At 44.2% G+C, this 17667-nt stretch overlaps 2 protein-coding genes across 6 annotated transcripts in view; one reads left to right on the top strand and one right to left on the bottom strand.

Moving 5' to 3' along the window:
* Window positions 1–3085: 3085 nt before the first annotated feature.
* On the bottom strand, window positions 3086–5594 carry LOC119404835 (uncharacterized). The gene is made up of 2 exons (XM_037671509.2): window positions 4554–5594; window positions 3086–3639 (listed from the first exon to the last, which is right to left on the bottom strand). The coding sequence occupies exons 1-2, from the start codon at window positions 5461–5463 to the stop codon at window positions 3425–3427; spliced, it is 1125 nt and encodes a 374-aa protein (XP_037527437.1). The 5' UTR covers window positions 5464–5594; the 3' UTR covers window positions 3086–3424.
* A 195-nt stretch (window positions 5595–5789) lies between these two features.
* LOC119404834 (protein Hook homolog 3) overlaps window positions 5790–17667 on the top strand; it is a 36657-nt gene continuing 24779 nt past the window's right edge. For all 5 annotated transcript variants that reach the window (XM_037671508.2, XM_037671506.2, XM_049419032.1 and 2 more), the window contains exons 1-13: window positions 5790–5928; window positions 6160–6245; window positions 8435–8507; window positions 8600–8650; window positions 8740–8872; window positions 10271–10338; window positions 12467–12610; window positions 13278–13372; window positions 14455–14534; window positions 14703–14767; window positions 15636–15719; window positions 15825–15867; window positions 17487–17572. In XM_037671508.2, coding sequence (XP_037527436.1) covers window positions 5896–5928; window positions 6160–6245; window positions 8435–8507; window positions 8600–8650; window positions 8740–8872; window positions 10271–10338; window positions 12467–12610; window positions 13278–13372; window positions 14455–14534; window positions 14703–14767; window positions 15636–15719; window positions 15825–15867; window positions 17487–17572 — 1041 coding nt within the window. In that variant the 5' untranslated portion in view covers window positions 5790–5895. The remainder of the gene's footprint in view (window positions 5929–6159; window positions 6246–8434; window positions 8508–8599; window positions 8651–8739; window positions 8873–10270; window positions 10339–12466; window positions 12611–13277; window positions 13373–14454; window positions 14535–14702; window positions 14768–15635; window positions 15720–15824; window positions 15868–17486; window positions 17573–17667) is intronic.

The raw sequence follows: 17667 nt of genomic DNA, 5'->3' as shown, positions 1-17667 counted from the left end.
TATGGAGATGAAAGATGTGGCAGAGTTGGGGGCTCAATTAATGCTGTTTTGGACCTGAAATTTGGGCAGGAAGTCCGAAAAATGCGACGCCGAAGCTTTTTAGCATCCAAAATTTCAGATGTTCTTATATAGCGACGTCTACGAGGCAGATTTGGAACTTCGGACTTGAAGGGAGCACACCCTTGTCCGCCACATCAGTTGGCCTTCCACAGCAGTTGAAAGAGGAGGAGAGGCTGAGGAAATGGCATCTCTGCCTATCACGTGTAAAGTGTTGTCGGCAACACTTTGGTTGCGCCAAATCATGTACATAAATACAATTCGGCCTCTACATTGCCTCACTCTTGATAAGAAAGACAACTATGAAATATGACCCCATCAGCACTTCATCAACCTAGCGAAAAGAAACACGTTCATGTTGCGATCTCACAAGAACATACTTAGGGACTCTCTGCAACTTTTTCTGTAATTTCACTTCGAATTATTCGAAAAATGTTTGAGAAATGTTCGAAAATTATTCGAAATTATTCGATTCGATTCGCACTCAATCTTTATTATTCGAATTCGCTTCGCACCCAAAATTTTGCTATTCGCACATCTCTAGTAAAAATAGATTTGCCAATGTGTTTGTTTTCCCGTTAGACATTAACTTATAGGAGTTTTGGTTCTTGCGCTTTTAGTTGTGCTGTGCTGCTACTCGAACAACCGCTTTGGACTTTGTTTACTTGTGAAGCTAGTGGCGTACGGAGCTGCCTAGAGAATCCAAATTGAACAATGCAGTGTTTCTTGCCAACCTCTTTTTCTACATGCATACTGGAAGTGCATTGCCTGTTAATACATCTAGCTTCAGAATGTGTCTGTGCTTGGACTCTTCGTTCCATTGCATGTAGACCGATCACCGTTACGTTTACTGTTCACGCACCGTGCTTTGCGACAGTCATCAGTCACTTGCCGATGCTAATACAAGTTTCAGCTAGGGTAAAACGCCAGCTGTGTACTGTGCAGTCGGACAATCAAGATGCAATGTTTTGTGGACATTTTCATTGAAATCGATTGCCACACGTAAAGGGAACGCACATGAATGTCATTGGCAGGGACCGATGCTGACACGTTTGAATTTTATGCGAGATGTGCGATCAATTCGTAGCAGCGGATGATTGCGTTATGTGAAGTTATCCCTTCCCCTTTACTAGCCACCGTTTCTTTTCACATAGTATCTGCTGCCTTCTTAAATTAGTAATGCGGGCTTAGAGTCTTTCTTGCTGTTCCCTGCAAGAATTGAATGCTCTGGGAAAGTCGGTTTTGCATTTTTTAAAATATAATGTGCCGTCCCGGTGCTTGTCATGTTGGTAATCTTTGCCTGTACAGTTTTCCTTTTCAATGCTTTTTTCCAACTTAGTGGAGGCAGCCAAACCATGTTTTATCAAAGTCTATCAATATATCTAATTTTCTTTCTAAACATGTATTTGTTACATGTTGATGATAACAAGAACAAGTTTAGGTTTACTTCATTATTTCTCTGTTCATTTTTATCAAACTTTCAGTTGACTCAAATACAACGATGTGACACTAAGCTAAAGAATGCGTTAGAAGAGAATTCTGTTTAGGAAGAAAAAGATAATGACAATGCCCTTGCGAGTATGCAATCCAAACATGTTTATCCCAGAAGTATAACGGTAATAGTTTGTGTGCTTTGATTCAGTACAGTATCACTAGACATCGTCACCAGTTGTGTATCAAACAGTTGCGAAGCATCCTGTATATTGGGCCAGCATTCTCAACTGCATACTTTCGGGGATGCCTCAGCTTGATGATGTGTACACTCGACGAGATTAAAGGGGTCATGAACCACTTTTCCAAGTAATGATCTAATGACCTCAGTATCGGAGTTTACTGCCTCCCGAATCGATTGCCGCAAAAATTTCTCGAATCCGTCAAGAATGAACGGAGTTACGGGGGTTTGGCGCACGCTCTCAGTGCTTTCTCTCTTTTCTTGTGCCGACGAGCGCACTGGAAGCTACACAGGGAGGGATGGCACGGGGAAAAGAAGTTACGTCAGCGCGCGTCATGAAACCCGATCGCTCTCCTGCTGTGATTCGCGTGCGCGAGTGCGGCTATCGTGTACTGAAAAGTGCGGCGCCAGCAAGTGGCAGCACACCATGGCAAGAAGTGCATCTGATCCGAACGCCGCTCTCGATTTAAGTCGGCTATCGGCCAACGAGGATGCAATGTCTTTTGCGACGTGGAGATGCAGATCGCGACGTCAACGGGCAGACGCGCCGCCCACCGACGAGAGTGAGAACCGGCCTCTGTTTGAAAAGAGGGCGCCTGAGAAAACAGCAACTTCGCATTCCGTCTTAGCCTTTACGCGCCGCGCACGACTGCAATATTTGGCTGAGCAGTTCATAGCCGTGTCAGCTTTCCGCAGGATGCGTTTTTTCAACAAGACCCCTTTAAAGGTATTCTGCATGCTGGCATGGCCAGTTAAATATAGACTGTAAGCGATACCCAGAAAAGGTGATCTGCCGAGAATATGGCTTTACTAGTACACTACGCTAAATCTATTATGTGGGGGCCTTACTTCAAGGCGGGTAAACGTAGTATGCCCCTCGCAGAGTTTTTCTCCCAAGTGCCTTTTTCTGCGAGGGAATGGACACTTGTAATATGCTTACCAGTAGAAAGAGATTAACACAGGTTTTTTATAGCACAGCACTTGAGTATGTATGTGTTTGAGTGAATGTGGTGTAAATAGTGACAGAAAAATTTTTTACTAGTGTGACCACAGGGAAGATTGATCGTTTTGTGGATGGACTCTTCTTTTTTCCCCGACCACACAACTTTTGATCTAATAAAATCGTATATGGGTCTTACAGAAGTCTTGGACTCATTATTGCATGCAATTGCACCCCTTAATTTTTTTAAAATCTAATGTGCATTTGTGATATGTGGAACGATAATGGAATACAACATAGATATGTGCTGCAGAGTCTGTTCGAATTAGAATGCTGTGGTGTTCATTTTTATGTGCCTATGCTTCCACAAACTTGGTTTTAGCACTGGAATGGTACTGAAAAATGCAAACATCCACTTTCGTCAAAATCATGTTTAATGGTCTAGCAGCAGCATGTTATAATGATGCGGTTTTGCATGCCAAAACCACAATATGAATTAGCATGCCGTAGTGGAGGGCTCCAAAAATTTCGACCATCTGGTGTTCTTTTATGTGCCCTGAAATTGCACAGAACGCGGGCCTCTAGAATCTTGCCACCATCGAAATACGACCACCGCGGCAGGGATCAAACTCGTGCCCTTTGGGTCAGCGGATAAGCACCATAACCACTATACCACCGTGGCAGACTTGCAGCAGATTGTTTTAGTCTTGGAACAAACAGTGTACTTTTGCATATAAACTAAGTCACCAAGGTTGCTAAAACTTAAACTTGACATTGTTCTGCCTTGCAGTATCTTTAGCATTCTTGGGGTCCATTTTGTACTTCTTGAGCAGCATGTCGTGTGGTATTTGGATCCCCCGAGAACTCAGGAAACACGTGTAGCGGTAAAAGGTCACCGGGTTCAGTTCGATGCCATAGGCTTCCGAGTGTTCGAAAGTCTTCTGCGCGCTCTTGAGGTTGTCTGCATCACCTGTAAGAAGAGAACTGCATGTCATCTTGCATCCTCCTACGACAGATGTACAAATGTGAAGTGACCGGACAGCTCGTGCACAAGTCAACACCTAGCCAGAGTATTGCTTAAGGGCCGTTACCGATGGCTTAGGATGAATAACAACTGCTTTAATTTTGACATTTAAACTTTTCGATGCATTTGAAAGCTCGGAGCTGTTAAACACGTTGGGTCCAGCAAACAGCCTGCCAAGCCTCACTGCCCTTTTTGCATCCACTAAAGACTTTCCATTTTTATCTATAGAAAACACGCAAGAGATCTATTCTTCCGAATGGCAGCTGTGCAGTGCTACAAATACATATGTTGTTATGCACAGCAGTGAAAACAGTATTGGTTTCTCCAGCCACATTCCGAAGGGTTTATAAGGTTCTTTGTAGTATTCGAGTTATGCAAACCAATCTTTTCCCGGCATCTTTTGCAGATAAAAAGTATGAGCTTTACGATACAAAGTGGATAAGAGGCGGTATGAAAGAGGCTGTTCACCAGAAAAGGGACACAATCATGTAAATGCTGCCACTCCTGCACCAAGGTTCGACAAACATCTAAAAGTACTCTTCGAGTTGTACAGCATAGGTTGAACATTTATACAAGGACAAGACAGTGAACAAAGTGCTGCATGCGTTTTGCCCTTATGTCGAACGTTGTGCGTGCTATACCTGTGCTATACGACCTGAAGATTATGAAGCAAGCCCAAGTTTCCACCATCCAAGCATACTTTGTAACCTTTTCTTACACAATGCGTTATTCCTCCCCCAGCCACAACTACAATTAATTTTGGACTTCTTCGTAATTCTGTACAGCAGGCGTGTAGAACTGCGTGGCTCAATTCCACGCCAACACTGCAGCAGAGCAAGCAACTCCGGCGATCGACTCACAGTAGAACTCTAGCAGGAAGCTGAGCACGAGCCCGCAGCACTCCGGCATGCCCAAGTAGAGGACGACGTTGAGCAACCTCTGCACCATGTCCACGTCGCATCTGTCCACTGCGTGCGAGATGACGGAGTTGACTTTCTTCTGGAAGAAAGGCTTGGCCCGGGGACGCAGGCGAGCCGCCTCGACCAGTTCGGAGGCTGTGGCGTGGTAGCGTCGCCTCTCGCTCAGGAAGAATACCTTCCACACGTTGGTCAGCGGATGGAAGTAGCCGCGATCGGCTAGCCTCTCGCACATGCGAGCCAAAAGTGCCACATCCTCGACCATGTCGTTGTTCACGAGGTACGCGGCGAGAAACGTGAGCAGGGAGCAGATCTTGGTGCGGTGACCCTTGTGCGACAAGAAGAGTGTCTCGAACTTTAGTATCGCCTCCGCCGCGCGACCCGAGCGCGAGAGCGCTTCGGCGTCGTAGTGTTCGAATCGGAGTGCGTCGGCGGACACGTTCGGGTAGAGGATGTCCACGACATCGCGCATTTTTCGCAGTCCTTCCACGTCTCCAGCTCGGGCCAGCGCCGAAATGAGGGCGGTCGCTGTCTTGGAGCTCGGATACCTGCGGTGGTCGGCGGCGAACGACTTCACGGTCAGCGCCAAGGCGTCCGCGAGTCTCAACGCGCTGAGCAGTTGCAACACCTGGGAGTCGAGGGTCGCGTCGCAAGACTCGTGCGAGAGCGCCGAGTCAAAGTGAGCCTTTCTCTTACTATTACTAGACGTGTTCTCAGAGTTCGTGCCTCTGTTGACGTGCGCGAATCGTAGGCACAGCATCCACTTTGCCGGATCGATGACAGAGCTGTTGACAATCGTCTTTTCGCGCTTGATTTGCCTGAGAACCGTGCATATAGATCTTACGAGTAACATTGCAGCTTTTTCATGCCGAGATATCGTCAGGAACGCCTACTGCGCGTCAAATAAACACGGCGACTAAGAACGAAAACAACGAAAGCCATTGCTAGCAGACTGACCATGCTCTTCGTGTTGAGAAAGCTGACGCTTCGCAGCCGCAGTTGAGAATTACATCCGTCACAACGCAGTTACAGCCGTGACAACTGTCTCATAACCTTAAATTTAAAATAAATCTTACAATTTGTAAACTTAAGTTGTAATTTTTAATACTAGCTGCAGTTTTGTTGCTACGTAAGTAAATACCTTATTTACGTCAAATGCGGTTCCGAAAAGCACGAGTAAAACGGTGTCAAACGTCAAGGGAGAGTAAAAAATGGCAAAGGCGTCGATGTGAACGTTTATCTCTCTCTCGTATTTTAGCGTGTTTTTTATTATTTTAATTCAACCATGAACTCGATCACCGACAGCCTGATCAGCTGGGTACGTAGCGCAAACTCTCCTTGTCGTAGTTGAATGTTTGTGATCGTTTTTTCTACGTACGAGATCCCGCTATGAAGGTTGAATGGTAGCTGCCTGTGGCACACATATCCTTGTTTAATATGGGCCAACGTTAGTTGGCGTTCTTCTGAGCTGACGTCCAGTGCCGGACCTTTTTACAGCGCCTAAGGCGTGCCTCACCTTTGAACTGCTTTCCCGCGATATTCTGTGCAGCTTCAGACGTTCAATGTTTCTGCCCCGCACAAGACCGTCGATCAGCTGTCCGATGGAGTTGCGCTCGCCCAGGTACTGCACAAAATGTAAGTTGATGCACGCAATTTCCTGGCGTGTGTGCCGTTGCAGTAAACCGTAAGTTACCTCTCCTGTCGTGAAGAATTCAGTTCTAGACCGTACGGCGTTCACCTATGCGTCCAATGCGGACGTTGATGTGGCGGTGACGCACTTTCTACTGCACCGAACTAAAGAAGCGACGTCGCCCCCGATTGCCCTTTACGTTGACTTTGCGTGCGTGCTTCCTCCACTGCGGGATGTCTTAACGATCTATTTGTCACACTGCCGTGAATGGCGAGGGGAGGTAATACCGAGTTAAACACCTGTGCTCTTATGTGTTCGAGTTCGTACGTAAACAAAGCCGCTCTCGCTCATTAAAGACGAGCGGTAACCCGAACTCGATGACCAATGACAACGATATTAATCTCAAAACAACTAAAAAACGTATGTGAAGGGGAAGGAGGAGACGGCGCAATTTGAATTTATTTTGTATCGGGGTTCACCAGAACGTTTGCGCTCAATATCTTAAAGCTATAAACCACTTTATGCTGTTACGAAACTGAAATTCTCGCAGTCATAATAGTCGCGGAACGACTACCCAGTACCGTCAGCTTAACAGCGTCAAGGAAAAAAAATCATAAGTTCCCATTTTTGTTAGTTCATACAATGCCCCTAATTGTCTAAAAGAATCAAATTGCATCCCTTTCCTGTAACAGAAGCGTTAACAACGGCGTTGAATACTAACATCCAGCTGTTTAAAAGTTATACACATTGGTTAATAAGTATACATAACTTGCGACTACGTCACACCGCGGAACTCGGATACGATTTCGCGGCATGTGCCTCCATTACCGAGCACTTGGCAGCAGACGACACCGACTCAAGATGTGCGGCTCTCGCGTTTCCCGTCAACGCTGCACATCGCAACGGCGATTTGTGCGATATTTGGCTGCTGCACGAGAAGTGTAAATCAATAATAAAACGAAGACCAGACGCGGGGATGTACTGTTTGCCAAACATAATCAAAAACCCGTGCGTACGAATTAGCTGTCCGAGAAGCGGAGCACATGGATTATGCACGCGTAAACAGGAAGGACTTCAGACGTTGCACAACGTTTGTGTGTGCGGGTGTCACTTCATAACAGGCAGGTTGTGCTTCTGAATCTCGTCACCTTTTCGCCGAGTGTATCACCACGGAGTTATGCGTGAGGTCAATTTTTGTCAAAACGTGAAGCACCAAATTGAACACAGCGATTGCACCTTGCTTTCCGGGAGGCCCTCTTAGCTCTTCGGTAAAATGAACCCCGACTGTGCGCGAAACATGTTATTGGGCCATGGTTTTATGCAGCAATCAGCGACGAAATCTGTGCAGTTAGAGCGCCGTAAAATTCAGGCGGCGAAGAGTGCCGCTGTAGGTGACTCGTGCGAAGTTGTTTCAACTATTACGTGCGACAACACTGACGACACTGCAGGTTGCATAATGTCCTGGACTATTCGCGTTTGTCATAAGCGCAAGGCAAACGATCAAAACACGCGCACTACGCCGAACGATCCGCGCACGAACGTCAACACAGCGCGGTGACTGAGACGCATGTGCTTGGTGATGGCGGACGGAAGAAAGGAACTGACGTCACTTGCAAGTTATGTATACTGTGGGCCTTCAGATTTCTTTCTACAATGCTGTGTCGACTGTGGGTCAGTGTAGCGTTCACTCAACTAATTCAGCTATCGCATTAGTAAGCTGGATTCATCCATGTGCGATAACTACAACTGTGTAGAGACTATCGATCGCCTCTTGGGCCGCTTTCCCCAATTTGAAGAACACCACCAGGCTCTCCAGTGTGCCTTGAGGAGACCCGATGATCGGCCCTTTACTGAAGGGAAGAGCTTGGAAGCCTGGCCTCGCAGCTCATCAGCTCAAAAACTCACATGAGCCCTCCTGCAGCACTTGATGGCAACAGTATTAAGTGACATCCTGTGATACGCTGCACTATGTGTGTGTGTGTGTGCGTGTGTTGTGAAATGTCTCTCCTCTCTCTCTCTTTTACTCCCTTATTTCCCTCCCTATGTGTAGGGTAGCAAAACTGGATGTAGTCTAGTTCACCTCCCTACCTTTCCTGTATTTCTTCTCTCTCTCTTTCATTTGTCTTTGTTACACAAGCTAGTGTAATTGACTACGGTATCAAAGTTAGTTTATGTTTCGGTTCATCTCCTACAGCGACCCAGACTTCTTCGACTCATCCTGGCTGTCGAAAGTCAAAACTGACGTGGGAAGCAACTGGCGACTCAAAGTGAGTCCTCTCCCACAATCTCCAACAAAGTAATTCCGCATAGGGGTCTCAAATGAATGTCCTCGTTTTCTTTTTCCTTTCAAACTTTTCAGTTCAGCAACCTGAAGAAGATTCTCAAGGCTATTATTGACTACTACAACGAGGTAAGTCGGCCTGTTGGATGTGGAAGTGATAGCGCTTGGTAGCGTGAAAAAGAACTCTAAGGAACTGAAGAAAACTTTTATTTTTTTAGGTTCTGTTCCAGCAAATCACAGAGTTCCGCTTCCCCGACGTCGGTGCCATCGCGGAGCGGGGAAGCCGTGATGAAATGGGACGGCTCCTGCAACTGATCCTCGGATGTGCCGTAAACTGTTCCAGGAAACAGGGTTGGTTGCCTTTAAATTAATGTTGAAGGTTGTTGGGATCCCCGGCTCCCTCCCACGGTGGCGCGCATCAGGCCCGTAGCCAGGGGGGGCCCGGCCCCCCCCCCCCCCCCCCGAAATTTTTGATACATGGTGTTTTACTGAAAATAAATAATGAAAATAGGCGTTTTTTTTCAAATAGTCAAGGCTTTCAGGAAGTGGGCACCCCCCGAAAAAAAATTTCTAGCTACAGGCCTGGCGCGTATACTAACTATACTAACGCACTGGACGTGTGTGTGCCATGAGGCGAAAACTATTGTACTGGGGCTCATAGCACCCCCACAAGTTAGCCCAGCTAATGGCAGCTAGTCACTTATGCAAACAGCTGGTTCAAGCACAGTTTGCTTTATGTCACGGATAATGTAGACTCGGCTTTCTTGATGTAAACATGCATAATAGACAAGCCCCAGCATGTGCAACTAGGATTTCGGGAAGCGCACTTGTGGATTATGAAAGGGGTCTATTGCATAGTGATATGCCTACGAGCATGCACTGTTCAGCAATCGATTTGATTTAATTTACCGTGATTTTCTCAGTACGCTTAAATGAAGGTACGGGAGCTAAAGGCACACAGTACCTGAAGGGGGCTCCTGTAGCTGCAGCATACAATTTCACGTCCCATAGTGTGGTTAACGGAAGGTTTGTACGCACAGTGAAACAGAAATCCGCATTTTTGTTTTCTCTCTTTTGCTTTAGAACAGCTGTATTACACAAAACAGACTTCCTATGCAACATATGAAGACGCCCCCCCCCCCCCCCCCTCCACCCATACCGGAGCCCCTCCCAAAAATAAATGCCGTTGAGGAAAGGCTGCTTTTGCCATGTCCTCCGTTCATGTGCATACGTCGTTTGACCCATGGCAGTAGCCAGTATGGTATCAAGGCGTGGTTGATGATGTTGCTAGGGAAATGGCTGTGCCAGGGAAGCAAACTTTAAATATAATTAAACAAAACAAACAGCTTTGCCAGTGTTCATTTCCACATAGTGGAAGGACTTGGAATTTCTTTGTTTTCTCATATCCTGCAATCTGTTAACTTTGAACTGTATTTAGAGCTAGTTTACGAATATGTGGCTGATGGCAAAAATTTACTAGAAATCTTGTTATTTGTCATTTCAGTGGACTGCATATTGTTTGTAACATATGTGGTACTTGCCAATCTTATTGCAATCATGTGTGCAGTTGTGAAACACGATCTGTTGGCTTTTGGTCCGGCATTCATTTAGCTTCTGCTATAGTAGAACATAACTTTCAAATTTTGCCACATTGATAATACAAGATGCTTGTTTGTTTCTTTTTGATCTTACAAAGACACATAAGGGTTATGCATGCATAGTGCCTAAAGCTTGGTTGGTTCATTCCAGAATACATACAAGTCATTATGGGTCTTGAGGAGGCTGTCCAGCACGTTGTCATGAAAGCTATTCAGGAGGTTTGTGAATACTTAAGTTTTCATTTGTCTTTTCATTAATCTTAGCAGTGCAAGCATTTGTGAAACAGTACAGGAACTGTTATTAAGCACTTTTACCATTTCTGTGGCGTACCTTACATGCTTAACATGCGAGGAGGTATGGTTAATACTTGCAGTGTATGTTTTGTGAATGAAATGTTTGTCATAAACACTCTATGGCTTACCAAGCACTGTTAGAGCCCCAAAAGGCCCGCATCTGCTTAATTTTAGTTTTGCTGCTGGGAGTAGGGTTGCCACCTTTCCACACCAAAAAAAAAAAAGTGGCCTGGGGGGGGGGGGGGGGGGGGAGTTAGTAGAGATCAAGGTAATCTTGAATAATAGACGCCATGTAAAGTCTTTGTCATACAGTGCCATTTAATGTAACCTAGTTTTCCTTGAGCAACACAAACTCAGTGTACATGTACATAAAAAAACAACATTGAGCAAATCTAGTCTAACTGTGGCATAAAAATACCCTTTATTGGAATGACACTTGTACGAAAATTATTTCAGGTTTTAATTGTTGCTCTAAATGTGCTGCAATGAAAAGGAACCGTACATACTTCGTCCATAAAAAGCTCTTCTTTACGTCTGAACCCACCAGGCCATTGAGATTGTAGACACAAACATTAAACTTTATGCTGTGCATATGGCACAAAAATATCGGATAATCATATATACATTTGGGCTCTATTCCAATGATTGCTACATTTGAAGGGATCTTAAAACGGGGTTGAATAATAAGAATTTTGGTGATTGACGATAAGTAGTTACTGTCGTAGGTATATTGAACTGAGGCCTATAAAAGGCCCTAGAAAATAAATAATTGCATTATTATGACAAAAAAGCCGGCCATTGGCAGCTGGTCTTAGGAGTGGACTGGCAGCCAGCCCGCTATCTTAGGAACCGGCCGAGTCGGTCTTAAACCGGACAAGTGGCAACCCTAGCTGGGAGTACCTTTAAGGCTTTATAATGAGTTATGTCCCGCCAGCTAGACTGACATTGTTATGTGTTCTTTGACGAAAAATAATCTAGGGTTCACGCTGTATCGGCGGCGACCTGCCTTTTCGTCCACATTAATTCGTTTTTCCTGTATCTGATAATTACTGCATTTCACTTAAAAACTACAAGTAACACCCCATATGCTCTCCTTAATTTCATTACCTGTTGGCTTCTTATGATAGGGTCTTACAAAAAATGAACACCCTGCAATCCACTCCCCTTTTGTAAGCAAATGAGCGTAATGTGCTACAATTTTTTGTCAGATGGTTGAAGTGATACATTGCACCCAGGCACGTAGCCAGGATTTTTTTTCGAGGGGGGGGGGGGGGGCCCAAGGCCTAATTGTTCGAAAGAAAGTCTTTCCATGGCAAAAATAAAACAAAAGTTGCCCGGGAATATAGAAGGCCGGACAAATTTCGGGGGGGGGGGGGGGCTTGCCTACGTGCCTGATTTCACCACAGTATTCTATGGTGAAATGCATGCCTCCTTGGGTAGGTGGTGCTAAATCACTGTCTGCTGATGTCATGTGCTTACGTCACATATGCACGTATACAACTGTCTTTTTATTTGTCAACATAGACTGTTTTCAATTTTGACGAGAATTGGAACATACCCCTACGGTGCAGATTGGTTTTCTTTTTTTTTTTTTCGGGGGGTCAGGGGTGCTACATTGATATGATGAGCGATGATGACAGTAATTGCGTGGGTGCTTACATTCATTAACACTAACAATAAATTCATTTGTGTCCCAGTAAGCATTCTGACGACACAGCAGCAGCTGGGAAGGAGGACTTCAAGGGTTTGCCATGTGCCGTGTACTGGCACTGCACACAAACTTTAAAGGGAAAGGAGGCTCAGGACATTTGGACATACCCCTTGGACCTATGCAGTACCTGGAGTACTAGTACTTTTATAGAGTTCTCTGTGTCAGTCAACACACACTGCTAAGGACAGGATTTGCACTGAGATGCATGGCAGAAAGCAAGTGCTTCTACTCTTCATGCACTTTGAAAGCTGTGTATCACACTATTTTAAGTGTGGGAGTTAATTGCTGAGGGCTGTTTGGTGTCACTGTGGTAACAGTATGATCCCGTCTTCCCGTCAACAGCTCATAACGAAGGAAAGCCCCAGCAGCTACACTGGCGACAACTTCGACCTCAACGAGCAGTTGAAGAAGGCGCTGGATGAACTGCACGCAACTGCACAGGCAAAGGAGCAGATCACGCAGCGCTGCCACGAGTTGGACATGCAGGTAGGCAGGAAGCAAGTTGTGTGCAGACTCTTGCAAGTTCTCTCTGCAATAGCTTATTCTGCTGCCGAGCAGTTGTAGAGGGCTTTGGCTTCTGGTAGCTGTGGCTATTATCTGCCGGTAAAGGAAGGATACTTTAATTGTTCTATACTTGTATTAAGGCACAGAATAAATTACATGGCTTATCGTAGCCTCACAGCCTCCGCATATGTTCGCTGGACACAAAGCTTTATTGATTGACCATTTGCATGCAAGGTGCATTTTTTTCAAGGGGCAAGTGTACTGAAGCGTAATTTCTTGGGGTGGTGATGTGTTCCGGAAATGTAATCTTAATAAGAAAGTTTCACTATTTATCACCTTTCAAAATGGACAGCTTATACAGGCAGTCACAGCTAAGCTTACACACACAGAAATACTGATTTATTGTAGTGTCAACTCGCCCTAGTGTTAGCATGACACTTTACTGGCCTAGCCTTTCCTTGTACATAGTGTAACTTTTGTATAGTTTGTTGCACAGGCTGCATAAAGTGGTATGTAACTTAAAACTTACCTGAAGAGCGTTTTCATAACGTTAACTTGCTATGATTTGCCCTACATTTGCCACGTCTTACATAGGGCTGTATGGTAACCTCATGAGTGCTCTTACCAAGAGACATCATGTCTTTTTCAGGTTACAATGCTTCAAGACGAGAAGGTGAGCTTGATGCAAGAAAACGAGAAGCTGATGGAGAAACTCAACCACGTTGAAAACCTGGAGGACCCTAGGTTTGTTGAGCAGATTTTTTTTTTTTCTACCTCTGCATACCTCTGGCTTGAATGCATGCGAGAGCTATAGTGCGAAGGTAAACGTGATTGACAAAGACTAGCGCTCGTGTTTGTCCGTCACTTTGTTCGACACCCTTTGTTTAACGCCACATACTAATAGGTCTGGTCAGTATAGTCATGACATAAGAACTAATCCAATCCACCACTCCGACTTGAATTTTGACTTATCTGCACTTGCCATGGTGGCTGAGTGCTGCTCATGTTTAGCAGCCTTGTGATGCTGATAATGAGGTTGCGGGTTTGATTCCTGCATATGGCAGCTGAATTTCAATGGTAAGAATGTGAGAACTCTTGTTTAAAACATGTATACATAGAGTGCATTAAAGAAACTCAGGCAGTCAAAATTAATGTGGAACCCTTTACTATGATACCTCTTGTATAGCCCCAGCACAGCTTTTATACAATCAATCAATCAATCAATCAATCAATCAATCAATCAATCAATCAATCAATCAATCAATCAATCAACCAATCAATCACTTCTTAATTGATTAGCTGCTATCACTGCAGACACAGCTCAGCGACACTGAAAGCTTTATAAAAAAAATGTGCATAAGGGGAAGTGCAAAAGAAAACAAAAACGTGGAAAGAAGCTTACTTTGTTGTCTCCATCCTTGGATCCGGCCTTTCATTCTGTTTCACTCAATTCAGCTAGTGTTCTTCCTATCTTTTGTATCTGCACTTTGAGCTGAATTTATGAACCAACTAGTATGTAATAATTGTAAACACCTTCACTGGAAAGCAAAATTAGAGATTTGTTGACCACCCAGTTCATACCATTGGTTCGCACTGACGTGCGATTTTCCCGGTCGTCGGCTGATTAACAGTTATCAGAACAACGGCAGGAACTGCTGAAGACACTGTTGATAAGCAGCAGTGACGATCCACTTTGTCCACTGTTTTCGAACAGTAAATGTTATCTCGCGAGGTAGTAATGGACGATTGCTTTTATTTCGTCCTTTTGAAGCTCAGTGCACGAAGGCAGCCCACTAGTGCTTTCTTATGTCGTCTGAAACTTTCAGCACACCAGCGGGAAGGCGCTATCAGCAATCCCAGCAGCGGATAGACGCACTACAGGCTGAAGTATTCAAATTGGAAACTGGTATGTGCACACCCGTTTACATGAGACAGAATTATGCTGTCTTAATGGCTAAACAGTGTAGTGCTAACGATATTTGCCGTTACGTTAGTATTAGTACATACATCATTCTTAATTGGTGTGGTCGGTTTGGGAATTGTATTGATTTTGTTTGCATTGATTCTGAAACAGCGAAAGATGAACTGCGAATCAAGGTGGAATTTCAAGAGAAGGAAATTCTGAATCTACAGGAAAAGGTGAGATTTACCAACTTGCAGTGCCTTGAAGTATGGATTGAGCTTTCTGGTCACTGCAGTTATGCCAACATATAGCAAATCTATGTTGTCGTAATAACATCCGTCTCAATTTTACCTTAGATGATGCGATATGAGGTATGTGCCAAGTATGTGCACTAAATTCGGACCAAATTTTTTGGCTACCATACTGTAAAGTGCCGAGGAAGAGACATCATTATAGAAGAACGCAGAGATAACAGTTGTATGTGCAGCCTGTAACACCGAACATTTTTGGATGATCACTTTGTTAATATGCGAATTCAAGGATATTTTGCTGCTGAAAACTTCATTTATGTTTCTAATCTACAAGCACAATGTTGATGCATACCGTATTTACTCGAACCTAAGCCGATGTTTTTTTCGAAAAAAATGATGTGCAAAAGTGGGGGGAGTTGGCTTAGATTCAAGTACAATGATTAAGTTTTTTTTCTGGCCTTGCGAATTTCGGTATCGGCTTAGAATTGGGGCCGGGCCTAGATTCGAGTAAATACAGTATATGGCGAGTTTGTACTGTTGTAGTCAATATTTAGGACAGTGGACATAGTTGCCCTAATTCTGCTGAAACATTGAAATCGTTATGTTCACAGTGTGAGGGAAAATAGTTTGTGACCTCTCGATTCTGTATAAAGTCTTCCCAAGAGCGCAGTGGACCTGGTTATAACAGAGTTGCAGTTTAAAACTTCATTTTGTTTCTTGCAGTAACATGTGAGCATGAAGCAGATTTGCCATGTTCTGCATAGCGAGGGGGAATTTCTGAATTCACATTTAATGCATTCAAATTTTTTTGTTGCTTGTTCTGATCATGTGTTTCTTCTTGTCCTTTTACCAGAATGAGGAATTGCACAAAACGTTGAACGAAGCTCAGACGTTGAAAGATGAGCTGGACGTCCTGAGGCATACATCGGACAAAGTGGTACGACTCCCTTGAAGTACTTCTGTTGCTTCTTCAATGCTCAGCGTTCTTTTTTTGTGTTCCTGCTTTAATGGCTCCACATATTTTCCTTTTATCATTGGTTAGGAGCACTATGAAGCTGCCATTGAGACCTACAAAAAGAAATTGGGTGAGTAGGAGGATCCTTCGTGTTGGTTATTAGTACACCAGTTTCTACAATTCTACCCCAGTCTGTGTGTGTGAGAATAATTAGGGATTCAAATCTTTTTTTTTGTCAGTGAAAACTGCATCGAGTTAAAGGGGTACTGACACAAAATTTCACGGCTGAGATAGGCTGCGGGATGGATTCCCGTAAACATGCGTATATCATCTGCAAAATATCAACAGCGAATATAGCTTGGAAGGTATTTATATGAATTTTGAAGTTTGCATGAGCGATCGACACCCTCGGGCTATTGACACCCTCAAAGGTGACCCTCGATGACCCCCTACTTCCCTCATGTCACCACGCTGCAGCAAGTTATGATGACGTCATAGCCGTCTTTTCTTTTCTTTCTTTTTTTTTTTTTTGCCGCGTTCACTCCAGCAGCCTACTTCTCAGCGGCTGCTCACAAACCGCGTGGAAGTGCATCACAGTTTTGTGTGCTGATGTGATCGACTGCTGCACCCACTAAGTGGTGATGGTTGCACCCGGAGGCTTGTCATTTTTGAAACTGAAACTGACACTGATTGGTAATAAGGAGCCTGTAATTATCTGTAGTGCGCTGCAGCAAACGATGTGCTGTGTTATGACTAACAGGCCCCCAGCAACACATTGCAGCAAAAAAAACGCAAGACCAAAATTTTTGTGTCGGTACACCTTTAACAAGCACTTCACACTTGAATTGGAGTGATATCGGGAGAATTAATTTCATCGACTTACATGTACTGCTGTCTTGATGGGGCAAGACATTGCAGTTTGGGTGGATTGTACAAATGTTGATGAGAATACCCACGTAACTGAAATATACATTTTTAGCACATGGTTAGACAAAGCATCTCAAGGTTTCTTTACCAATGTTATCGCTGTTGTCGAGCTGGTACGGCAACATTGTATTTCAGACAGGGTAATGTCTACGTCGACAAGCAACAACTTTTACGCGAGAACGGAAAAGTAAATTTAGAGAAAATCACATTAATGTGGGTGGGAATCAAACCCACAACCTCTAGACCATGTTGCCATGCTTACCAGTTGAGTAGCATGCAACTGTCCTGCCTTCTGCATTTTTGGGCACATTAGTATGCGTACTACTAGATCTAGTGCTAGGTGTGTTAGCCCGCGCCACTGACGGTTATAGAATGTTGGATGTTCTTTTTATAACGTTCCTCACATAGCGGGTGAAATAAGGGCACACAGTTGGCCAAGTGATTAGTTATTAATGTGTAGCAGTTCTGTGTGAACTCGGCCAGGGTTTAAGCAGCTTTTAGGTAACATGAAAACGTTTCCAAGTGTAATGATGTAAACTGAGACGTACAAACTGTCATAAAACGGTAATAGTGATGAATTTTACACTAGCACTTCAATTGTTTTCAAGAAAGTGTATAGATTGTGCGAGGCCTGCTGTATTTACCCATATAATACACGAGTGCTGGCAAATTTTTCGTTGCAGATTTTGTACGTCTCGTAGTAGCATTGACTAAAAAATGAAAAAGACGATAAATGTGTGTAGATGGAGTGAGGCTGTTGCATAAAGAAGTTTGAGGCATCCAATGTGTCAAAGTTGACAACTGAAGGTAATGCGATTTCAGAGGACATGAGCGACCTCAAGAGGCAGCTCAAGTTACTGGAGGAGAAGAACACCTCGTACATGCAGACCAACATCGAACTTGAGGAGGTCGGTGTTCTTGTTGGGCTGTTGAACTCGTCTAAAAAAATTTGCCATTAACACTGTTCTTTCTTTTCTTTATTCTTGTTATTTTACCTGTGGGA

This window comes from Rhipicephalus sanguineus, chromosome 9 (genome assembly GCF_013339695.2).
Source record: "Rhipicephalus sanguineus isolate Rsan-2018 chromosome 9, BIME_Rsan_1.4, whole genome shotgun sequence".
In the NCBI taxonomy this organism is placed as follows: domain Eukaryota; kingdom Metazoa; phylum Arthropoda; class Arachnida; order Ixodida; family Ixodidae; genus Rhipicephalus; species Rhipicephalus sanguineus.
The sequence above is the reverse complement of the archived record's forward strand: the minus strand, read 5'-3'. Positions and strand labels throughout refer to the sequence as shown.